The 21,985-nt window shown below is 37.9% G+C and overlaps 1 protein-coding gene across 15 annotated transcripts in view; it reads right to left on the bottom strand.

The window, feature by feature from the left end:
* The window catches only part of ZNF720 (zinc finger protein 720), a 92,461-nt gene that overhangs the window by 20,290 nt on the left and 50,186 nt on the right, over window positions 1-21,985 (bottom strand). For 7 of the 15 annotated variants that reach the window (XM_031658289.1, XM_031658288.1, XM_031658290.1 and 4 more), the window contains one exon: window positions 18,736-21,608. In XM_031658289.1, coding sequence (XP_031514149.1) covers window positions 19,654-21,608 — 1,955 coding nt within the window. In that variant the 3' untranslated portion in view covers window positions 18,736-19,653. Of the gene's footprint in view, window positions 1-18,735; window positions 21,609-21,985 lie in introns of those variants that run through there. The other 8 variants (XM_021931916.2, XM_009196336.4, XM_009196338.4 and 5 more) reach the window with 2 other exon arrangements.

The following is a 21,985-nucleotide window of genomic DNA, read 5'->3' as shown; positions in this document are numbered from 1 at the left end:
CTTCTAAATTTTCTAGTTTATTTGCATAGAAGTGTTTATAGCATTCTCTGATGGTTGTATTTCTGTGGGGTCAGTGGTAATATCCCCTTTATCATTTTTTATTGTGTCTATTTGATGTTTCTCTCTTTTTTTCTTTATTTGTCTAGTTAGTAGTTTGTCTATTTTATTTATTTAAAAAAGAAAAACAGCTCCTGGATTCATTGCTTTTTTAGAGTTTTTCATGTCTCTATTTCCTTCAGATCCACTCTGATCTTGGTTATTTCTTGTCTTCTGCTAGCTTTGGGTTTGTTTGCTCTTGTATCTCTAGATCTTTTTGTCGTGCTGTTAAGGTGTTGATTTGAGATCTTTCTAGCTTTTTGATGTGGGCATTTAGTGCTATAAAATTTTCTTTTAACACTGTTTTAGCTGCATCCCAGAGATTCTGGTACCTTGTCTCTTTTTTCCCATTAGTTTCAAAGAACTTGTTGATTTCTGCTTTAACTTCATTATTTACCCAGGAATCATTCAGGAGCAGGTTGTTCAATTTCCATGTAGTTGTGTGATTTTGAGTGAGGTTCTTAATCTTGAGTTCTAATTTGGTTTTGCTGTGGTCTGAGAGACTCTTTGTTGTGATTTCAGTTATTTTGCATTTGATGAGGAGTGTTTTACTTCCAATTATGTAACTGATTTTAGAGTAGGTACCATGTGGCACTGAGAAGAATGTACATTCTATTGTTTTTGGGTGGAAAGTTTTGTAGATTATCTATCAGGTCCACTTGATCCAAAGCTGAGTTCAAGTCCTGAATATTCTCATCAATTTTCTGTCTTGATCTGTCTAATATTGACAGAGGGGTGTTAAAGTCTCCAACTATTATAGTGTGGGAGTTTATATCTCTTTTTAGGTCTCTAAGCTTATTTTATAACTCTGCTGCTTACTCAATTGATTCCTTTACTATTATGTGATGTCCTTCTTTGTCTTCTTTGCTCTTTGTTGGTTTAAGGTCTGTTTTGTCAGAAACTAGGATTGCAACCCCTGCTTTTTTCTGCTTTCCATTTGCTTGGTAAATTTTCCTCCATCCCTTTATTTTGAGTCTATATGTGTCTTCACAGGTGAGATGGGTCGCTTGAATACAGCACACCAATGGATCTTGATTGACTGTATCCAGCTTGCCATTCAGCCCATTTACACTTAAGGTTAATACTGTTATGTGTGAATTGGATCCTGTCAAATGATGTTAGCTGGGTACTTTGCAGACTTTTTGATATAGTTGCTTCTTAGTGCCATTGGTCTTTGTATTTTCATGTGTTTTTGCAGTGGCTAGTAACAGTTTTTCCTTTCCTTACTTAGTGCTTCCTTCAGGAGCTCTTGCAAGGCAGGCCTACTGGTGACAAATTCCCTCAGCATTTGCTTGTCTAAATAAGATTTTATTTCTCCTTTGAATATGAAGCTTAGTTTGGCTGGATATGAAATTCTCAGTTGAAAATTCTTTTCGTTAAGAATGTTGAATATTGGCCCCCAATCTCTTATGGCTTGTGGTGTTTCTGCTGAGATGTTTGCATTAGTTCAATGGCCTTCCCTTTGTAGGTGACCTGGCCTTTTTCTCTGGCTGCCCTTAACATTTTTTCCTACATTTTGATCTTGGAAAATCTGATGAGTACGTATCTTGGGATTGATCTCATAAACGATCTTACTGAGGTTCTCTGGATTTCCTGAATTTGAATGTTGGCCTGTCATGTTGAGTTGGGGAAGTTCTCCTGGGTGATATCCTGACTTATGTTTTGCAACTTGGTTCCATTCTCCCCATCTCTTTCAGGTGCCCCAATTAGTCATAGGCTTGTTCTTTTTACATAATCCATAGTTCTTGGAGGTTTTGTTCATTCCTTCTCATTCTTTTTTCTCTAACCTTATTTTCAGCAAGACAGTTTTCAAGTTCTAAAATTCTTCCCTCTGCCTGGTCTATGTGGTTAGTGATCCTTGTGGTTGCATTTTGACATTCTCGTGTTGTCCATCAGGTCTTTTATGTTCCTCTCTAAACTGGTTGCTCTGGTTAACAGTTCCTTATGTTTTATCATGGTTCTTAGCTTGTTCGCATTGGGCTAGAACATGCTCCTTTATCTCAGCAAAGTTCACTATCACCCGCCTTCTGAAGCCTACTTCTGTCAATTCATCCATCTCAGCGTTCTCCCTCTTGCTGGAGAGGTGTCATGATCATTTGGAGGAGAAGAGGTCCTATGGCTTTTTGAGTTTTTAGAGCTTTTTCATTGATTCCTTCTCATCTTCATGAATTTATCTGCCTTCAATCTTTGAAGGTGCTGACCTTTGGATGGGGTTTTTGTGGTGACGTTTTTGTGATGCTATTGTTGTGGTTGCTTTCTGTTTGTTTTTAACAGTCAGGGCCCTCTTCTATAGGGCTGCTGTGGTTTGCTGGGGGTCCACTCCAGACATTATTTGCCTGGATTCCTCCCACACCTGGAGGTGTCACCAGTGGAGGCTGCAGAACAGCAAAGACAGCTGCCTGCTCCTTCCTCTGGGATCTCTGTCCCAGAGGGACACTGAACTGATGCCAGAAGGAACTCTCCTGTATAAGTTGTCTGGCAATTTCTGTTTGGGGGTGTCTCACCCAGTCAGGAGGCATGGGATCTGAGACACACTTAATGAACCATTCTGACTGCCCCTTGGCAGAGTCAGTGTGATGCACTGAGAGGAATCTCACTCATCTGGACTGCCCAAATTCCTCAGAGCAAGCCTTCTCAAAATCCACATACATATGCAAAGTAAACCAAAAACATAAACACAACCCTTAAAAGGAATAACAAAATTTACCTGGGTGTAGTGGATCACGCCTGTAATCCCAGCACTTTGGGAGGCCAAGGCGGGCAGATCACCTGAGCTCAGGAGTTCAAGACCAGCCTGACCAACATGAAGAAACCCCATCTCTATTATAAACATAAAATTAGCCAGATGTGGTCACACATGCCTGTAATCCCAGCTACTTGGGAGGCTGAGGCAAGAGAATTGCTTAAACCTGGGAGGTGGAGGTTGCAGTGAGCCGAGATCATGCCATTGCACTCCAGCCTGGGCAAGAAGAGCAAAACTCCATCTCAAAAAAAATAAATAAATAACAAAATTCTATAACTTAAACTCGATAAAACAAATTTTTATTCACTACAAAGTAACAATAATCAAGCCCGTGGTGGTAGCACAGGGACAGATCCATATAGAACGATGAAATAGATAGGAAGTTTCATTAATAAACATACATTTATGGTAAAGTGATTTTAACAAAGGGGCCAAGAAATTTCTGAGGAGAAAAAAGTCTTTTCAACAAAATATACTGGAAAATTGGATATTGGCCTGCAAAATAATGACACTGAACTCCTAACTCAAATCACACATCAAAAAACAAAAAACAAGCCAACCAACAAACAAAAGTTAAAAAGATCATACACTTAAATGTAAGTGCTGAAACTAAAAAATTCTTAGGAGGAATATTAAAGTTTTGCAACCTTGCATTAGGCAATGATATTTTAGGTTTTACACCAAAGGACAATCAAAAAGGGAAAACTATACTTCACCAAATTTAAAATGTTTTATTCTTCAAACACCATGAAAATATAAAAATGGAAGTCACTAAATGAGAGAAATCACCCTAGCTGACACTTCAATATGGGATTTTTAGTCTCCAAAATTGAGTACATTTTTGTTTCTAAGGCCACCCAGCACATGGTAATCTGGTAATACTGTATGGGAGCACCAGCAAACTGATAGTCTATTCGAACAAACACAGGATGTCCCCTACAGTATGGCTGAGATAACCACAGAATTGAATCACGTCAATCTTCACCAGCACGGAAAGTTTGCACTACTGTGGGAAACAGCCTCCCTTATGGAATATTATGAAGACAGGTGAGGGCACAGGTTCTGACCTGGCAGGGTTATGATGATATGTTTTATAGGATTAAAAGCTATAGACAAATGTTAGAATAGCCTAAACCCCTCCCTTTCCTATATAAACCACCCAATTTAGAGTGATGGTTAAGAATGGAGGTCTGGAAGAGTAGTGGAGCTGACTGCTACATGGAATATTGGGGCAAGTTGTTAAAACAATAAAAACAGCAACAACATGCAAAGATACTCCTGGCCTATTGTAAAGTAAAAACAATGCAAAAGTATTTTGTCTGATATTCCTAGAAGTATGTGAACAGAGACTTTGCACCTAGCCAAGTTGCCACTGAGGACTAATGGAGGCCAGGTTCCTTTGAGAATGCGAATATCAGCCACTAAATTGGCAAAAATATAGGACACAGCCCAGGGGAGTCTGTATACTCAGGTTTAGGCCCTGGGCCCACCCTGGCCATCTCAGGTCCTTGTCTGTGATGGCCCTTCCATGCTCACTCTCATGCTTGCCCAGCAGTGACCATGGTTGGTGATGTGGTGCAACTGTCTTTTGTCCAAGGAGATACAGTTGGACCTGTCAAACAGCTTTTCACTGATCTCCTGCATGGAATTCTGCAAACAGAGTACCCAGCAAATTAATTGAGAGGTGTTAGTGGCCTGCTTGGCTGTTCCCATAAGGAGATACTCTGATTAAAGTTCTGCATCCTAGATCAGGCACAGAGGAGCATCTCCGTGAACTGCCAACCAGGGCAAAAGCCACATGACAGCTTGAGGTCTCAAAATTAAATCTGAGTAAACAAACTTAATCCCCAACACTCACCTTCCCATCCTGCCAGCCATGACCTGGGGTATGAACGCAGTAGAGTTCCAGCATCTAAAAACCTGCTCCTTCCCAGGAAGAGCTTCACCTCACCTTCTGCTCCCCACCCTACACACATATATGGTGATGAGGAGAGGGTATGAGGTTGTCCAGATGGCATCTCAAGTGAGGATTGGCCTGGAAAGGGCTACCCTGTGGTTACTTTGGGGTACCTCTTGCCAAATGGCCTGAAGCATGGAGGTTGGGGATTGAGAGCTGAGCCAAATTCTGCATCTTTAGAAAAGGCTCTCACTGAAGCAAGAGGTTTGAATATAGCAGAACATTTTGCTGTCTTGACAGTCTCTGGCTAACTAAACTTGATAGGAGACTGTCTTCAGAAATGTGATTGCCTGGTTACCAAAGTTCTAAGTTCTGTTGGGGTCTTTCACCAAGGAAGGGAAGTCACTTCTTCAAGGTTTCATCATTCTTTTACTAAGACCTACCCATAGGCTTCTCTAGGATGCTGACTGCTCATCTTCTTTCCCCATGTTGTTTTATTACCTGCATACAATTATGCAAACACAGACCCCTCTCCCCCAGACTCTGAGAAGACTCAGTGAAGCCAGACCACAGGTTGAGGAGAGCTAGGTCAGAACCTCCTTTTAATAAATTTATGAGTTATGTCATCCTAGATACGTCATTGTGCTTCTCAGGGGCTCCAGTCTCCCAACCTGCACAACAGAGATCATGCTAGTTACCCAGTTCTACAAGAACTCATCAGGAGTTACCTAATTCTAAGGGAACTTATCAGGAGCATGTGAAATAATACAATGGTCATGAGTCGGTATCACATGTAGCCAATACAAAAAGACAGAGATGGAAGAATTACATGGGGTAGGACAACTCAAACATGCCTGGGTTTTATCAGCTGCATGTTGGGAAAGTCACTCCCCCTCCTGGTCTCATTTCCCAAGATCCACCATAAGGGAATTGAAGTTAAATAAAATTTCGATAATGTCATCCTGAGGCAATAGACCTTCCAATGTCTTCTCGTGCTATTTAGAATCAGGTCCATTTGTCTCACCTTGGCCTCTGTGGTGAGCAGCCTCCATGATGGTTCATGAAGATCCCCACTTCCCAGTATACACATCCTTGTGTAACCAGTAAATGGTTAGCGACTCACCTCTTGGCAAAAGAATACAACTGAAGCTATGGAATGTCACTTCCTTACTAAAGTATTGTCATTTACCTTTTACTTTCTCTCTCTGGTGTCCTTAATTCCTTCCTTCCTTCCCCAATCCCCTGTGGTGTAGAAGATTGGTCAGGGTGGCAGGAAAAATTATAAGGAAAGATACAAATCTTCTTGGAAGGCTGGGAGGTTTTGCAAAAGCTTCTAAATAAAATTTGGCTGAAGGCAGCCAAATTCCTTTCTCTGGAGCCTAAGAGCAAAGGGTAGATAAAAAGGGAATGTAAAGAACTTATCTAGATAAATGTGTTTACTCCTGTCTCCAGAAACCAACCTTTGATAATTCATGCACAGGATTACTCTCTACTCGGGGGTTTGACAATTTTTATTACCCACAAATTGTGTTTGCTCCAAGCCTTTGTCATTAAATCTGTGCTAAATAAATGTGAGCATCGACGGCTCATAGGTTGATAAGCAGTCTTGGCTGAGCTGCACTCTCGTCAGTGGTTCTAAGGGGTATACTCCCCCTAGCCATGCTGTCAGGCAAAATAGCTGTGGCAGCATACTTCTTTCATCCTCGCTCAGTCAGAGTCTGCAGGACAAACTCAGCAGGTGGTGCCCTGTGTGAGGAATGCTGCAATGGATCATGATGGAACCCTCAAAAATGAAGGTGAAGAGATTGCACAGTCAGTAAGTCATTGGTGCCCCCTTGGGATCTCCAAGTTCGAGGGAATTGTTTAGGCTAGGGTTTCATCATGGGACAACAGTTATCAGCTCAACAGCAACAGTATATAAAAGTATTGAAACAGCTGCTTAAAGCTAACAGAACCTCAGTTTCGCAGGTTCAATTAAGGGACCTAATGCAAATTTGTTTCCCATAACCCATGGTTCCTGGAAGAAGGTATGCTAGACATAGAGCTCTGGGAACAAGTGGGGAAAAGTTTTAAACAACATCATGAATAAGGGCAAAGGGTCCCAGTAACATCTCTAACATTATGTGCTTTAGTTAGGGCTGCTTTGGTCCTGCTCTACACAGAAGAGCCTAAAAGGTAAGGGAGGGGGAACCATCACCTACCTTACTGCCTCCTTCTCCTCCCTCAGCCCCGCCATTAACAGGCAAAAATACCAAAGAGGAAACAGAGGTTTTGCCTGAGCCCCCTCCTCAAATAAATTGGAAAAAGACAATGGATACGCTACAGCTATGGGACCCTGTCTTGGGCAAGCAGCATTAGAAGGGGAGCTCTTAGCCTGCCCAGTAATGCAATATCGACAGGCAATCAAGTGTCTGAACCCATTTCTTTTGACGCTAATAAAGAGATAAGAAACAGCATTAAAGAAAATAAAGCTGCTAGCCCATTTACAAGAGGAATAATTGAAGCCATAGCAGACAACTTCTGTATGAGTCCATGGGACTGGTCAGTGCTAGCTAAAAAAAGTTAGAGCCCAGCCAATATCTCCTCTGGAAGGCAGAATATGATGAGTTATGTGAACAACAAGCCAACCAGAATCAATTGGCCAGGCAAGATAAAACAACTGCTATGATCCAGGGTAGGGGTCCCCATGCCAATGTACAACTACATTTTGATCCCCAAGCCTATGCACAAATGTCTTTGTGTGCTCTCAGGGCTTGGGACCGAATTCCCGAAAGCAGTGTTCAACAGGGATCTTTCATAATTGTTCCACAAGGGCCTCAGGGGCCATTTGTTGAATTTATCAATCAGTTAACCCAGGCAATTAAGAGATAAATTAGTCATGCCCAGGCTGCTGATATCTTATTGTTGCAATTGGCTTATGAAAATGGTAACACTGACTGCCAGCAAGCAGTGCAGGCAATTAGAGGAAAGGCAGCCACAGGCATTAAGGCCTCCTAAAGTGAAAAGGGAGAAAAACCCAAATTGTTTTCTATGCAGAGAGCCAAGTCATATTAAGAGAGAATGCCCCAACAGTAGAGACCAAGGTAACTCAGGAAAAGAATCCCCTTTTATGTGTCCCTGATGTAAAAAGGGGAAACATTGGGTAAATCAACGCAGATCCAATGTTGAATGCCAGCAGCTTTCCTTGGTCGATGGAAAGTCCACAGTCCTCTTTCTCAGAGCAGCCACCACTGGGAGCACAGGACTGGACTTACTCTGCCCCAACGAATTAGTGCTAAAAGGAGAAGACCCTAAAAGGGTTGCAACCAAGATCTTGGGTCCACTGCCTCTGGGAACAGTGGGAGTAGTCCTAGGGCGATCAAGCCTATCCAGTAAAGGAATTAATGTGCTCACCAGGGTAACTGATAGTGATTATCAAGGTGAGGTATTAGTTATGATGGAATGTAAAGGTCTGCATATTCTTCCCCCTGGATCAAAGACAGCTCAGTTACTACTCTTACCATACTGGGTCCCCAACGCCCAGGGAAAGGAAAGGAGAAAGGGAAGTTTTGGAAGCATGGGAGCCACAGGAGTATATCAGAACCAATTAATCGCTGATCAAAGACCATGATTACTTTAAAAATTAGAAATAAAAATTTTACTGGCTTATTGAACACAGGGGTGGATATTTCAATCATTAGTGATCAAAACTGGCCAGAAACTTGATCGTGGGTCACTCAGAAATAAAAAATTGTCAGCACAGGGAAGTGGACACAGCCAAGCAGAGCACATGGCCCCTAACATGTTGCGATTCAGAGGGAAGAAAGGCAGTTATACAGCCTCTAATCACACCCATCCCTGTTAATCTTTGGAGATGGGACCTATTAGCCCAATGGGGGGTGGGTCACTCTGCAGACCCCTTTCTAATAATGGCCACTGTTATTATCCCTCCCCTACCCCTGATGTGGCTCTCTCAAGATCCAATGGGATAGAACAGTGGCCTCTAAAGGGAGAGAAATTATGAACCCATGAATTAGTTGAGGAGCAATTAAAAGCCGGCCATATAGAACCATCAAAAAGCTCTTGGAATTCACCCATTTTTGTCATTCCCAAAAGTTCTGGCAAATGAAGACTTCTGCATGGCTTACGGGCTATCAGTGCTAATTTGTAACCTATGGGGCCCCTTCAACAAGGCCTCCCTTTCCCCATGGCAATTCCTCAATATTGACCTATACTCATTATTGGCTTAAAATAACTGCTTTTGTAGTATTCCCCTGGTAGAACAGGAAAGGGGAAAATGTGTGTTTACAATAGCAGCTATCAATAATGAAAGGCCAGCTTACCAATTTCATTGGAAACTACTTCCTCAAGGAATGCTGAACAGTCCTACCCTGTGTCAATATCATGTAAATCGGGTTTTATTCTCCAGTAGAAATAAATTTCCTGATTGCAAGGTTATTCATTTTATGGATGATATTTTACTAGCAGCCCCAACAAAGCCAGTTCTTTTAAGTTTATATGCCTCTGTCGTAAAGAATACATAGTTAAGAGGTTTAATCCCTGAAAAGGCACAATTGTCTTCTCCTTGGAAACATCTTGGATACATACTAACTTCAGACCTCAAAAGATTAAATTAAATACTAGCAACTTAGCAACTTACACAGCTTAAATGATTATCAAAAATTACTGGGTGATGTTAATTGGCTTCATCCCACCTTGGGCATAACTACTGATAAGTTACAAAGCCTGTTTTCTATCCTAAAGGATAATACAGCCCTAGACTCTCCCAGGTATTTAACTCCTGCAGCAAAAAGGGAAATTGAGGAAATAGAGCAAGCTATTTCTCAGAGGCAACTAAATTGCATAGACCCACAACATTCAGTTAAATTGTTTTTCCTACTAAACATTCCCCAACAGGATGGCCCCAGGGCTATGCTTCCTAGAATGGAATTTTTGCTCACATAGTGGGACTAAAACACTATCTCCCTATATCCAGCTAGTTAGTAAAGTCATCTATACATGCCACAGATGATGCAATCAGTTGCTAGGTTATTACCCTGATATCATAAGAATTCCTTTGAGTAACAAACAATTTGAAGCAGTATTGCCCCCATCTCTAGATCTTCAGATAGCACTCTCTGATTATGCAGGTCATATACAGCATGCCCTTCCTGCTGACAAACTACTTCAGTTCTTATCTCATACTCCAGTAGTTGTGCCTACAAAAGTAGTTAACTCCCCCATAACTAACACTTTAATGCTTTTTACTGACGGCTCTGGTAAAAATGGAAAAACAGCTATTTGGTGGAGACAGCATAATTTCCTCACTCATTCTGGATTTACTAGCACTCAGAGAGCTGAGGTTGGAGCCATAAAACTGGCCCTGGAGACCTTTTCTGCTCAGCCCATGAATATTGTTACTACTCTGCTTACTCTATTTATTGCAGAACCTTGAAACAGCCCTCATTAAGTCTAGTCTCGAGCCCACCCTGTGTGCACCTTTTCTTCAGCTTCAGCAATTGCTGGATAAATGTACACATCCTATTTTTATCACACATATTCGAGCCCAGGGCTCACTGCCTGGCCCACTGGCTTATGGCAATAATCAAGCAGACCTGCAAGTCACGACATCACTGCTTGACCAAGCCACTAAATCGATCAATTTTTCCAACAAAGTTGGAGGAAGTTAACTAAACAATTTCAACGTACTCAAAGACTAGCTAAACATATTACCCTGATCACAGGATAATTGCCAGCTCACAGACATGTCCTCTCCTTCAACAGGTGTTAACCCTAGAAAACTAGAACCTAATCAGTTATGGCAAACAGATGTTACACACATTCCTGAATTTGGAAAACTAAGATATATGTACATGTATCCATTGATACCAATTCTCAGCTAATTGGTGCACATGCTCTTCCTGGAGACTCCACCCGATATGTTATTAAACATCTTCTCTTAGCTTTTGCATTTATGGGGCGGCTCACAAAAATTAAAACTGATAATGGTCTGGCTTATGCCAGCTTACAATTTCAACAATTTTCTCACACACGGAACATCCAACATTCCACAGGCATCTCATATAACCCCCAAGGGCAGGCCATAGTAGAATGTGTCCATTCCACTCTTAAAAATATGCTCAGCAAACAAAAAAAGGGGGAATATGAGTAAAGACCCTGCAACACTACTAGCATAAGCCTTCTTTACCCATATTTTTTAAAATTTAAACGATAAATTTCAATTAGCTATAGAAAAGCTTCCTCTGTTTTAGGATTGAGAATATGACTAAAACTTCATTGAGTCAAAAAAGCTATTATATCTAAAGGAAAACAGTGAAGCATACCATTTGACTTTGAATTTTATCAACATGACACATTAGCCTACCTCCTCTTTTTAAAAAATATTTAGAGAGGACAGAAAAATAAATATGAATAACATACACAAAATAATTTAGTAAATGAAGAATGGTATGAACAAATAGAAATGTGAGGAAGCAGAGCAGTTAGTACATAGTAACCCCTACAGTGTGTTAGGGATTATTCTAAGCCAATTACACACGGACTTAATACCTGAAATGTGGAACACAGAAATTCATGAAAACTGACAAACTAAGCCATTTTCAATCCTGTTAGGTAAAATTAAGACCATCACAGAAATAAAATGTTTTGGTATACAGTAACTAAATGAACATAAACATGCTAAATATAGTTTCACTAATTAGGTAGAGACAAATGCATAGCATTTTTCACCAGTAAAGAGAAGATACACATTATATTCTAGTACCAGAGGTGAAAAAAACTGAATGGCAAAGTGCAGGCCTAACAATGACACGAATTTTATGATAGCAGAAATTCAAGAGGTTACTATTTTCAAAGCAACTAAAAGGACACTAGAAATTATAAATTGTAACCAATAACTACTATCTAGCCACACACAAATTTCCCTTGTCTCTTTTAATTTGTTTATAGAATAAGTAGAAATCCAAACAGATTCTTTTGTAAATTCAGGAACATGCTAAAAAGGAAGCAGAGTGATTAAAGCCAAAAGACCTGAATTCAGATAAATAATTTTATCAATATTATTTTAATATTATAGAGAAACAGTAATTCTGGCTGTATCTAGATCAGTTCTGTTCATTGGCATGAAGTATATATTTTCAGAAATGTTCAAAAAACAAAATTTTAAGTATCAAAAAACTACTGTTTACAAATTACTATTATCACATGGTATATTTGCGAGGAATGTTCTGAATGAAGAAACGGGGTATCTCATAAGATTCTGCTGTATGCTGCACAATGTCTATTGAAATACTTTATTCATGTACACTGTGGATATTTGTGCTTTTAGCAAAAATGCTGTATATTATTAAATATTTTAATACAGACAACTAAAAAAATCCTCAAGTTACAGTAACCTTTAAGTTGCTGAATGGAGTTAAAGGAAAGTATAAGAACTTCAAAGGAGCAAAATTAAATCAAGATAATGATCCAGAGTAGTCAACCTAAGAAAAAAATGCTCCCTTCAGATACTGACTCATCACAAGGATGTCAAATCTATGTGTGTTTTTCATCTTGTTCCCAGGGAAAATGAAAGAAACACTGGAAATAATATGACTATAGACACCCCAAATATAGTATCTCCCAAAAGTGAGAACCAAAGGAAAAACTGAGTGACATAATAAGAAATATCGGAAGAAAAAATATGCAATGGTTTTGCACATTGGAATTATATTTAAAATGTTTAAATGAATACAAGAAAAGTAGAAATTCAATGTTTATTTTTGTGGAAAGAACAAGTAACTCAAGTTTAAAAGCCACATTTGAACAACAGCCCCATAGAATATGAATAATACAAAATTAAGTTACAAGACAATATATAGGTTCACCACTAAACTAAACAGAGATAAGAGGACCAGTGAATTAGAATATTGAGAAGAATGAATATAGCCCAATACAGTAGAAATACAATTTCATAAAATATCATTTTAAAGACTAGAATGAGGAGCAAAACATGCCTAATTGTTTCACTAGAACAATCAGTATGAATTGGCCACAGCAAATAAGGCCAGTCAGATCCAAGGATTGGGTAAACAGAATCTTTCCCTGCATGACAGTAGCTAAAAACACACATTGCAAAGGGCATGGACACAGAGAGGAATGAATTGTTCCTATTACTGCAATCAGTATCATTATGCCTTGTCTTGCATAACTGTTCCAAGTAACTAGTCTATTAAGAGACTGGGACGGGACTCAGGGTCAACTCTGCCTGACTCGAAAGCCCATGAACTCCATGGGCCCTTGAGGTTCTGCAGAGTGCCACTTCTGTGACAGAAGTAGGATTCCTTAGACATTCCCATCCATCTATTACTCTTCATTATTGGGAATAATCTCCTTTGGACAATGCTTCTGAAGCAACTTGGAAGGTCTTCAAATAATTTGAGAAAGTGTCTGAGCTAAGGAAATCAAAAGGCCAAACATTATTCATTTCTTATCATCAGAGAAATTGGAAAGCACGTAAGAACACACTCCACATGTTTGCAAATTCTCACGTTTGCAAATTCTTTTCATTTTAGTATTTTCAGGTTATTTATGCTTTGAAAACAGATTAAATCAAATTACTGTGCCTGAAATAACCTCTTACTCTAAAAGCAAGTGACATAAAAAATTGATCTGTAGAGAGACATTTCCTCCTGCCACAATTTCCAAGACTCCAAATGCAGGAATGGTCATAGGACAAATACCTGCAGCACACATGGAAATCACACACAGCTAATGCATCCCTCACCCTGAAACAGGGGGTCTCACCCCTGGCTCCACATCAGTCACATGCAAAGACCCTACAATTCCCAACACCCAAATTACAACAGACCAATAAAATCAAAATCCCTGGAGTACGGCCCAGACATCAGTATTTTTTAAAGTTCTCCAGGTGATTACAGAGCCAAAGCCCCCAAAGTACTCCTTTAAGTCAAAATTTTTTGGTGTACTTGTTGCAAATTGTCTCTTGAATGAATGTAAAATGTTTACTCCTGAGTTGCAGCCTTTCAGTCATACCTGTATTATCTACTCAACTTTTGCAGGAACTGACCTTTGCTACTCCTTTTGTTCCTGATTAACAGGCTCCACATGTACTGAGTGCATACTATGCCCAGGGTCCTGTGCTAGGTGTCCTGGCTTTCAGAGCATCACTATGGGAAAAAGACTTTGCTGGGAAAAAGTTTCATCCCAAAAAATCAAAACCATGCCACTTACCAATTGAAGGCAAAAATGGAAAGACCCAAGAGGTGTCCATAAGATTAGGACATTGATACTTCAGAATATTCAAACCCATCTGCTAATGCCATGAGATTGTGTTCCACCTTACGACAAAAGGAAACACTGCCAATATTCTGAGACAGTGAGTTAGGATTTTGGTGCAAATACATAATATATAATTTTTTATTGATATACAACATTATATACAGAAATATTCATATAAAGCTTTTTGGATCATTACAGATAATTCACATAACTGAGGAATAGAACCAGCTTTACTCCTACCCAGAAAATAAATTTATCCCTCCCTCCCTGTCCAAAGGTAAACAAGATCCTGAGCTAACACTGTAAATGAATATTGTACATTTATACAAATACTATTAAAGACATAAAAATAAAATATATAGACCTGTCACCAAGCTTCAACCACTAATCACGTACCACTTCAGCTTCATCTATACTTCAACCCTTTTCCTACCTCCACCCACTTAATTTTTTTAAGATTTTTTTTTGTGAAGATGTACATACACTGCAAGGCATAAACCTTAACTGTACATGTTAGACAAATAAATAGACCCATATAAACTTCACCCCTTTCCAAAGCAATATTTTCATCACCCTCAGAAAATTCCCTTGTCTTTGGTCCTTTTTCTCAAGCAGAGATTATCTCTGTGTTGATTTTTTTCACCATAGGATTATTTTGCCTGAAATTAAATACACAAATACATAAAGTACAATTCTGTGTCTGGAACTTTTCTCTCATTGAGCAGGTTTATGAATTTTATCCAGGATGTGTGCTTCCTCTTTTGTATTCTTGAGCTGTATTTTGTTCTAAAAGCTATACAATTAGTTCATTTTCTTATTGATGGACATTTGGTTGCTTCCTGTTTGGGGCTATTATGACTAAAAGATACATAAATATTGTGCAAACAAATATTTTATATTTAACTCCTTTTTTAGCATTTACATTACACTTCTTTGCATCTTTTAGTGGTTGCTGCAGGGAATACAATATGAATCTTTAACATATCAACCAAATCTACTTCTAGAGTTAATACTATACTGTCTTAAAAAAAAAAAAAAACAACGTGAAAAGTTTGCCTACAGAACCATTCCATTTATCTTATTCCATGTGTTATAAATTTTACAACTATAAATTATAAATCCTACAATACAGTGTTGCAATTTGTTTCAAATAGTCACAAGTCTAAGAAATTAAGAAAAAAACTGTATTAATATTAGATGGTAGATACTTAAAATATGCAAATACGCTTTTCTTTTCTGAGATGGAGTTCCACTCTTGTCACCCAGGCTGGAGTGCAACGGCATGATCTCGGCTCACGGCAACTTCTGCCTCCCAGGTTCAAGTGACTCTCCTGATTCAGCCTCTCAAGTAGCTGGGATTATAGGCGCCCACCACCATGCTTGGCTAAGTTTTGTATTTTTAGTAGAGACGGGGTTTCACCATGTTGGCTAGGCTGGTCTCGAACTCCTGACCTCAGGTGATCCACCCGCCTAGGCCTCCCAAAGTGCTAGGATTACAGGCATGTGCCACCGAGACTGACCCAAATACGCTCTTTAGTGTTTAAGTTTTTCCTGAAATTTTTGAATTCCTCAGGGTATCTTCCCTACAGTAATTATTACTGTGATGCTCTAGTGTTGATTTATTTTGCATTATCCATCTACATTGATTTGTATTTTGAATATTGTAAGATTTCCTTCCTTCTTTCCATATTTATTTAATCTCTTTTATTCACACAGTAGAGAAGAGTGAATATTATTTTATTCTCTGGGCCATAATCTAAAGCTATCATAACTTATTGCTCATATTGTTGGAGCTTGGACCATTGGGAGGTCTTTCAGGTTGGCTCCCTTTGAAAAGTCCTCATCATTTTTATTAAGCACTTTTTCCTTTGTGGCTTTACAAGATCCTCTAGCTCAACTTATATTTTCTAACTTCAACCTTTGGGTCCTTTTAATGAATGTTGTTTAGAAACCAAGACTGTAGACCTCAGTGTGTTCATTGATACTAGATGTCTCTGCTTCTTGGCCCTCAAGAGTTTGGAACATTATCTATCTCTGAATCATCTATCTGTCTGTCTGTCTGTCTATCTATCTATCTATCTATCTATCTATCTATCTATCTATCTATCTATCCATCCATCCATCCATCCTTCCATTCATCCATCCTTCCAGATATCTTAGATATGCTTCATCTATCTATCTATCTGTCTGTCTTTATATCTATTAATCCATCCATCCACCCATCCATCCATCCATCCAGATATATTAGTCATGGGTTCATCCTGACATTTCCAACTTTGGGCTAGGACCACAAGATTCATGCTAGCATTCACCATTTAACTTTTGTGAACAACACTGAGAAACAGCCTCCATATATTATATAATAACACATAAAAGTGTTTCAGAATTGCTAACTCATATCCTTATAGGAAAATAAAACATTACTCAGTAGAATACAGCGCTTGTGTAGTCTTAGAGCATTCAACCAAAATACTGTTTTTCAAAGTGACTTAGATGCAGACATTTTATCCCCATCCTCTTCAGTAGGGTTATGTTTATAGGTAGATGACAGATAATTCGTTTGTTTATAGACAGAGTCTCACTCTGTTACCCAGGCTGGAGTGCAGTGACACAAACTTGACTCACCGTAACCTTCATCTCCTCAGTTCAAGTGATTCTCCTGCCTTTGCCTCCTGAGTAGCTGGGATTACAGGTGTGTGCCACCACACCCAGCTAATTTTTGTGTTTTCAGTAGAGACAAGGTATCACCATGTTGGACAGGCTGATCTCAAACTCCTAACCTCAAATGATCCTCCCGCCTCAGCCCCCCAAAATGCTTGGATTACAGGTGTGAGCCACTGCACCCAGCCAGATGACAGATAATTTGTAATACAATGAGACTCATTTGTCACTGTCTGCATTATATCTGAATTTCCCCAACATCCTGGTTAATTTTTTAAAATTTGCATTGAGTAAAATTACTCTTTGTGGTGTACAGTTCATTGGGTTTTGACAACTGTGTAGTCACATACCTATTTCCACGGTACCACACTAAACTGTTTCCAAACTTTTCTTGTTGCCCCTTTGTAATCAATGCCTGTCCTCCTCCCATTCTTTGGCAACCACTAATCATTTTCCATCCCTCTAATCATTCATGCAATGTGATAAAATAGAATCACGTAATACACAGCCTTGTTGATCTGACAGCCTTAATTTAGAGAAAAATATTTAAGATTCATACATGTAGTAGTGGAGATCAATAGTTTTTTCCTTTTTGTTAACAACACATTTCTTTTGTATAGACATATCACAGTTTATTATCCACTCACCTACTGAGGGCCATAAGATTTATTTCTAGCTTTTTGCAAATATGAATATAGTGGCAACAAATATCCACAAACAGGTTTTAATCACTAGTTTTCAGTTTTGTATAATAAATGGTTGGTTAGGGGTGGGACATCTAGTTCAAATAATAAGTATATGACTAACTTTATTTAAAATGGTCAAACTATTTTCCAAAGTTACTATGTCATTTTGCATTCCTAACTTGAGTAGCTCCAAATCCTAACCAGCACTTGGTACTCACATTAAAATTTTTTTTTACCATTCTCATGGGTGTGTGATATCTCACTGTGGCTTGGTTTCATTTTTTAAAGAATCTGCTGAATACAGAATCTCGTGTTGATAATAGATTTTCCTATCTGAAATTAAAAAATGTAATTCCATTGTCATTTGCAATGATTACTTTTCATGACATATTATACTGCACTTATTTATTCCATTTACGTAATTTGTTACTTTGTCTTGGCTGTTTTCAAGATTTTTTATTTATCTTTGGCACTTCTTCAACTAACTGGTCAGAATTTTGTATTGTAACTAAATAGATCACTGTAGAGTTACACAAGTATTCAGATTAATTTCTAAGCACCATTAAATCTTTTTTATTTATTTATTTATTTTTTTGAGATGGAGTCTCACTCTGTCACTCAGGCTGGAAGTGCAGTGGTGTGATCTTGGCTTACTGCAACTTCTGCCTCCCACATTCAAGTGATTCTCCTGCCTCAGTCACCCAAGTAGCTGGGATTACAGACATGGGACATGACACCCAGCTAATATTTGTATTTTTAGTGTAGACAGGGTTTCACCATGTTGGCTAGGCTTGTCTCAAACTCCTAACCTCAGGTGATCCACCTGCCTCAGCCTCCCAAAATGCTGGGATTACCAGTGTGAGTCACCACACCCAGACAGTACCATTAAATTTTATAAAAACATTCTTAAAATCCATGGGAACTTATAAGCAATATTTTATAAGCTTTGAAATAAGAAAATCATATAATTCTTCTTACATGAATCATAGGCAAGAAAAAAGGATTTGTATGGGATACAGTCTGAACCCAGAAGACATTAGATTTATGAGAGAAAAATTCAGTGTGCAATGAGAAACTAATTTAGCTTTGAGAATTTGTGAGGTTTCTAGTTTGGTAATAAATAAATAGTTCTCAAATTTCCTGTTGTGATCCATCATTTTCTTTTCCATTTGAAGACAGGTACACATACATGCATTTCTGCCTGTATAGTTCTCTTACACCTTTTTCTTTCTATCTTAATACATCTATATATTCCATTCAATGCAAGTGAAAGCAAAGAAAAATCTCTAAGTATTCAACTGGACCGAAAAAGGGCATGTACAAAGAAAAATATTGAATAAAATTTTATAAACAATGATTCAGGATTTTAAAAGTATGATTTTTAAGTATACCCCCATATAATCTTTATTATAATTGTCATAGTACACCAGTAGCTACAAAAAGCAGGAAATAATACAAAATAGTAACCATGATATAAAGCACATTTACAATCTTTCAGATACGAGTTTTCACTTTCCTCTGATATCTGTGAAGATGTTTTTATTTTTAACACATCAAATAATATTCAAGATTACTACTTCATTGTACTATAAAGGTTTGCCAGTATTTTAAATAACTGACCAGTGTTTTTCTACTTAAGGAACAATTGATGTAATAAATAAATTCAGAATATTCCTCTTTTACTTTAGTATAGAATAATAATGCCCTAAATATGTACTATATGCTTACACACATTACTGTTTTATGATTCAAACACAAAGAGCGTCTTTAAGATTTTCTTCATGTATTTTACATTTGCCGTTAAACTTCCATGAAAATAAATTGATATTAATGACGTTCATCTACTATAGAACAACCTCTCATAGCTCTGATGTAGAAAAAATAGACTATATGTTTTTATGTAAACACTAAGCATTAAGGTATAAAAACTAACTTGAGAATTGAATTATAATTTGCTTTATACAAATTTCAAATGTTTTCAATACAAATAATGTGCTCACTGAATAATTACTTGTCCAAACATCAATGCTTTTGCTCATTTGAAACACATAACAAAATAAATAACTGCTCTGGCTTTCGAGTAATCCTCCATAACAAATACTCTTATTTAATTTTAAAGTCTGGGGATGTGTGCTTTAGTCCTTTTTTGTGTAAGTCCTGACACATTCAGATTTGAGTTCTGATTAAATACTTCCTCCCATTTATTCAATCTGTAAGTTGTTTCCCTATAAACTCTACGGTGATTTTTAAGTTCTAAATTTTGGATAAAACTCTTTTCACATTTACTACAACTATAGAAATTCTCTAGTATGGATTCTCTTATGTCGAGTAAGGGTTGAGCATCGATTAAATAATTTGCCACATTCTTTACATTTGTAGGGTTTCTCTCCAGTATGAATCATCTGATGTCGTCTAAGGTTTGAAGACCGGTTAAAGGAGATGCCACAATCCTTACATATATATGGTTTCATTCCAGTATGAGTTATCTGATGCACAGAAAGACATGAGGAATGAGAGAAAGATTTGCTACATGCTTTACATTTGTAAAGTTTTACTCCAGTGTGAATTCTCTGATGTTTAGTAAGGGATGAACTACAGTTAAAGGCTTTGCCACATTCTTTACATATGTAGGGTTTCTCTCCAGTATGAATTCTTTGATGTTGAGTTAGGCGTGAACTACAATTAAAGGCTTTGCCACATTCTTTGCATTTATAGGGTTTTTCTCCAGTATGAATTCTCTGGTGGACAATAAGACTTGAGGAACGAGAGAAAGATTTACTACATGATTTACATTTGTAAAGTTTTTCTCCGGTATGAATTCTCTGATGTTTAGTTAGGTACGACCTACAGTTAAAGGCTTTGCTGCATTCCTTACATTTGTAGGGTTTCTCTCCAGTATGGATTCTCTCGTGCTGAGTAAGGGCTGAAGACACTTTAAATGATTTACCACATTCTTTACATTTGTAAGGTTTCTCTCCGGTATGAATTCTCCGATGCACAAGAAGATTTGAAGAATGAGTAAAACATTTGCTACATGCTTTACATTTGTAAAGTTTTTCTCCAGTGTGAATTCTCTGATGTCGAGTAAAATATGAACTAGAATTGAAGGCTTTGCCACATTCTTTACATTTGTATGGTTTCTCTCCAGTATGAATTATTTGATGTTGAGTAAGGTGTGAACGATGGTTAAAGGCTTTGTCACATTCTTTACATTTGTACGGTTTCTCTTCATTATGGATTATCTCATGTATTCTTAGACTTGACAATTTACTAAGGATTTTCTCACCATTATTACATCTGTGTGACTTTTCTCCAATATGGATTCTCTGAGGCTGAGTATGTTTTGATGACTGCATAAAAGTTTCCACACACTTATTACATTTGGCAGACTTTTCTTGAATAAAGATACTCTGACGGACATGGTTGGTGCATTCATGAAAGGCTTTCTCACATTTTTTACATTTGTAATGGTTCTGTAGAAAATGAGTTTTCTGATGTCTTCTGGGGCTTATTCCTTGGCTTAATGTTGTATCAGATTTATTGTACTGATTTTTCTCTGTAATACAAATATACTGGTAATTATTTAGGGTAGAGTCCTGCTTAAAGGCTGTCAAAGTTTTATTACATGTGTGATGTTTTCCCAAATTATCTATTCCCTGACATTGATTAAGCAACGATGAATGAATGAAGACCTTTCTATATTGATCACAGGCAGAACAAGGTGTTATTTGTTGGTGAAACAAACTTTTAACAAAGGACCCATCAAATTGATCATATTTAGAAATCACCTCCTCATTTTTAAATCTCTCCTTTTCAGAAATATTTGACCCAACATTTACTCCAGTTCTACATTTTAATTGGTTTAAATGATTATTTGAAACATGGACTAAGTCACTATTCAGATTTTCCAAATTTTCTTTTAAAGAAAAGGTATGTTTCAAAAACTGATGTTGGCATTTACTTACAGAAACACATGGTTTAGAAAAACCAACTGACACAGATTGAGTTTTTTCATGTTTTTGACCTCCTGTAACAGTGATGTTTTTGTTACAGGTAGTTGTCTTACATTTTGTATGTCCATCATAATATCTGTTGTGACCTTCACACTTACCCTCACTTTCCCACTCTTTCCTTAAGTTTAAATTCTGAGGGCCACAGCTCCCATATCCATCCAATATCACTTTTTGGAATGATGCTTCTATGAGCTTCTTTCTTAAGAGGCCTTGAGTATCATGAGAAAACATATCTGAAAGATACCAAAAGTTTTAAAAATTCCAATTACTAAATTCAGGTGAAAATACTTTATAAATCTAATACACAAATTATACCGCATAGAGAACACCATGATAGTTGAATCCAAAACTTGAGGCCCCTTTGTTTTCTCAATTGATATATGAACTTAAATATAATAGGGTGACTAAAGTCAGTTTAGTTTGCAGCACCTAGGTGAACACAAAGCCAAGAATGGTCGCATTTAGAAGGAAGAAACTTCGTTGTATTTGTGCACCACAGCACAGTGCAGTTACACAAAAACTTTTCGCATTCTGTTTCACTCTCAGGAAAGAAAAACAAAAGGAGTAAAACATATGTCCAAAGTTCTGGATTATTCTGGGGTGATCTAAA

Source organism: Papio anubis, chromosome 18 (assembly GCF_008728515.1).
Source record: "Papio anubis isolate 15944 chromosome 18, Panubis1.0, whole genome shotgun sequence".
Classification (NCBI taxonomy): domain Eukaryota; kingdom Metazoa; phylum Chordata; class Mammalia; order Primates; family Cercopithecidae; genus Papio; species Papio anubis.
Note: the sequence above shows the minus strand (reverse complement) of the source record. Positions and strands in the feature narration are given on the sequence as shown.